Consider the following 3,379-nt stretch of genomic DNA (forward strand, 5'->3'; position numbering starts at 1 on the left):
CTGGGCTGCAGTATATAAAGATAATATTCCAACTCGGACTGTGAGGTGAGAGAGAGAAAGGAAGTGTTTGTATATAAGTAGAAGTTTTAACCATCCATCCGAATCTTTAGATTGAAGAAAAGAATTTTTTCTACAATTTATAGTTATATTTTAAATTTTAATATTTGTATGTTAATAAATTTAATGAAATTATTAAATCAATTGAAAATTTAAATACATCTAAAATTTTTAAAATTCAATATTAAATATCACTTGACTTCTATAAAATATTCAAAAATTTGTATTAAATATCTCTCAATCTTTAAAATCTACGAAAATCATTAAATTTGTTAAATTGAATACACAATTTAACGGAGTTGCACTTGGGTGTGATTGTTTTGCTTTCGTGACGGAAGCCCATACGTAATCCACGCGCAAAATTTGGCTATATATATGAGCTACCAAAAATTAGGGTTTCTGTGTTCTTTCGGCCTGCGACCCACAATGGGAAGAAGTAAGTTTTCTCTTCGAAGTCGGACATTCCTTATCAATTATTGATTTCTGGGTTCTTAAATTTTCGAAATTTGAGCTATGATGGTTCAATCGCTGACAATCTTTGAAAATGTTTTGTTGGCGTTTTATATTTGCGATCGGATTGTAGTTTTTTGTGGGATTGGGCATGTACAAATTTCTATTTTTAGAGGATTAAATGCTTGTTTACGGTAAAAGCTTTGATTTGTGCTAAGCCACCTTCTGCGTCAGTCGTTCAATTGCTTGGGGTGAATTTGATTTAGTTTTTATGGTGTTTCACTTGGACGACGTGCGATGGGTTTTTGTTATTGTTAGTTCATGAACATTTCATTCAAATGTTCTGGATATTTATGTTGGTTTACTTGAGTAACGAATTTGCTCTCACTTACAAGGAAATGCTATAGTAGTATAGGTTAATGATGATTTAATGGGATATTTGTTCTTATTTTTTGTTGAAGTTAATATTAATTTATGATTTGGATGGAGTATAGTTTTGTGTATTTCTGCATCATTGTTGTAATTGCTTGTGCCACAAAACTCGTTCTTTGAGGAACATATCTTGATTGCTAACTGCTAAGATACATATCACGTTAGACTTGAAAATTAATGTATACCTGAATTTTCTCAAGTCACATTTTTTTAATTAGAAGTTGTCCGACTAGAAAAGGGATTGTCTTTAGTAGAAAAGGGAATGTCAAAGTGATATGTTTTCTTTAGTAACCGATGGGAAGTAAATTGAATGAGAGAAGATTTCAGTGAAGAGTACAAAGTGAATGATTTAGATTTTTTTACAATAGTTATGGGAAAAAGAAGTAAAAGGAGGAAGAAGAGAAATTTAGCATTTTAGTTTTTGTCAAATCAAATCAGGTGTCTGTTTTTGGGTTGGAAGAAGAGTATCTTTTTAAGTGGATGAATTTATGAATAGAATAGTTTTTTCATGTCTTTTAAAAGTTAATGGAGTTCAAGATGAAAGTTCTGCGGAGGTCATACACCTAAAATTTCCAGTTTTTTGTCCTTCCACATGTCAAATTTAATGTTTTCTTTTTTTTTTTTTCATAAGGAGCACCTATATTTTCATAAGCAGGATGTTAAAAGAGGCGTAAAACAAATCTCGGGACTAAATGCATGTGTACTTTTACAACATTGAATAATTGATGTTATAACGAGCTGTAACTTTAATGTAGGACCTGCTAGGTGTTACCGCCAAATCAAGAATAAGCCATACCCTAAGTCTCGGTACTGCCGCGGTGTGCCAGATCCCAAGATCAGGATCTATGACGTGGGAATGAAGAAGAAGGGGGTGGATGAATTCCCATTCTGTGTTCATTTGGTCAGTTGGGAGAAGGAGAATGTATCCAGTGAGGCGCTTGAAGCTGCTCGTATTGCATGCAATAAGTACATGACCAAGTTTGCAGGAAAGGATGCTTTCCATTTGAGGGTCAGGGTACATCCCTTCCACGTCTTGCGTATTAACAAGATGTTGTCATGTGCGGGCGCTGATAGACTCCAAACTGGAATGAGGGGTGCTTTTGGCAAGCCTCAGGGTGTTTGTGCCCGTGTCGCCATTGGCCAGGTTCTTCTTTCTGTCCGTTGCAAAGATGCCAACAGCCCCCATGCTCAGGAGGCTCTGCGTCGTGCAAAGTTCAAGTTCCCTGGTCGTCAAAAGATCATTGTCAGCAGGAAGTGGTATGCCAGTTTGCTAGTATTTTCTTTGATATATTTGCGTCTTAATGGGATTGCTGAAGAAGCTTGCAGAATATGAAATATGATTTTTACTTCTTTTTTTTTTTCCGTTGCTTTCCTCTTAAAGTTTTACACAAATTTATCATGTGCTTTCTCCATTTGTATTTCAGGGGTTTTACTAAATTCAACCGTACCGATTACGTGAAATGGAAAGCTGAGAGCAGGATTGCATCTGACGGTGTCAATGCTAAGGTTTGTTGATTGCTCCAGTACAATTTTCAGTATATTTGCTACTTTTATACCAAGTTTTGAGTTTCTTATTGGTGTGCTATACATTTCCATTGGTGTGATGAACTAACTTAATGATTCAAACTTCAGTTCCTGGGATGTCATGGACGATTGGCCAATCGTCAACCAGGAAGAGCGTTTTTGTCGGAGGGTCCATCCGCCTAGACGTGAAGAAATTCAATAGAGCTACATCCGCAGTTTTTAATATTTATCAGTTTCTTTCGATATTCCAATTTTGGGATATTTTACTCTGATGTGCATCCAGTATTTCGTTGTTGAACTTTGTTAACACTATTTTCTCTAGCTCGTTCTTTCACCTTGCGAATGAGTTGACGCATTGCAAATCAAAATAACGTGTTTTAGAATTTTTAATATAATATAAATATTGGAAAGCTAAAACAATAGGTAACATAAAAATCTTAAAATTGTGTTAATTATTAGTTATTGACGCATCTAAAAACACTGGTAAATGATCAATAAATCTTTTATAGAAAACAAATCTCGTGTCAGTATGTATTTGTTCATGCTCTCGTACAAAAGCTTGTCATTTGATTAGCTGTCTGATCCATGCCAAAAGTCCATGTCAAAATATGGATTCTCTCCTCGAATAATTTCAAAATCCAACAATATCCCTTTTTTGTTTTTCAATAATAAAAAAGTGTAAAGAATTGTTGTTGTTAATTTCCCTCTCTCAAACTTCATTTTGGACGGGGGAAAAACAATGATCTTTCGTGAAAAACTTCATAATACAGACGTAATCGAGTAGAAAAAAATTTTTGAGAAAGAAGAAAGTGACACGTTACTAAGGAGCAGAAATCGACGAAAGTGCATAATGAAATGAAACCCAAAAAAAGTTTGAAGCTTTATTTTGAAATTTGTTTCCATTTTGGAAGTCGAC

The 3,379-nt window shown here is 34.5% G+C and overlaps 1 protein-coding gene across 1 annotated transcript; it reads left to right on the forward strand.

Annotated features, from left to right (window-relative positions):
* The first annotated feature begins 327 nt into the window (after positions 1 to 327).
* LOC140981724 (large ribosomal subunit protein uL16-like) lies at positions 328 to 2,784 on the forward strand. The gene is made up of 4 exons (XM_073448138.1): positions 328 to 493; positions 1,695 to 2,196; positions 2,364 to 2,445; positions 2,572 to 2,784. Exons 1-4 carry the CDS (start codon positions 433 to 435, stop codon positions 2,644 to 2,646), a joined length of 720 nt encoding a protein of 239 aa, XP_073304239.1. The 5' UTR covers positions 328 to 432; the 3' UTR covers positions 2,647 to 2,784.
* Positions 2,785 to 3,379: the final 595 nt, after the last annotated feature.

The sequence above is a fragment of the Primulina huaijiensis genome, chromosome 7, assembly GCF_012295235.1.
Source record: "Primulina huaijiensis isolate GDHJ02 chromosome 7, ASM1229523v2, whole genome shotgun sequence".
Classification (NCBI taxonomy): domain Eukaryota; kingdom Viridiplantae; phylum Streptophyta; class Magnoliopsida; order Lamiales; family Gesneriaceae; genus Primulina; species Primulina huaijiensis.

Bases quoted from the DNA above. Each gene is read 5' to 3' on its own strand.
- LOC140981724 (XM_073448138.1), top strand. From the start codon at position 433: ATGAGCTACCAAAAATTAGGGTTTCTGTGTTCTTTCGGCCTGCGACCC. The intron at 494-1,694 runs GTAAGTTTTCTC...ACTTTAATGTAG, and splicing joins GCGACCCACAATGGGAAGAA to GACCTGCTAGGTGTTACCGC. The intron at 2,197-2,363 runs GTATGCCAGTTT...TTTGTATTTCAG, and splicing joins ATCATTGTCAGCAGGAAGTG to GGGTTTTACTAAATTCAACC.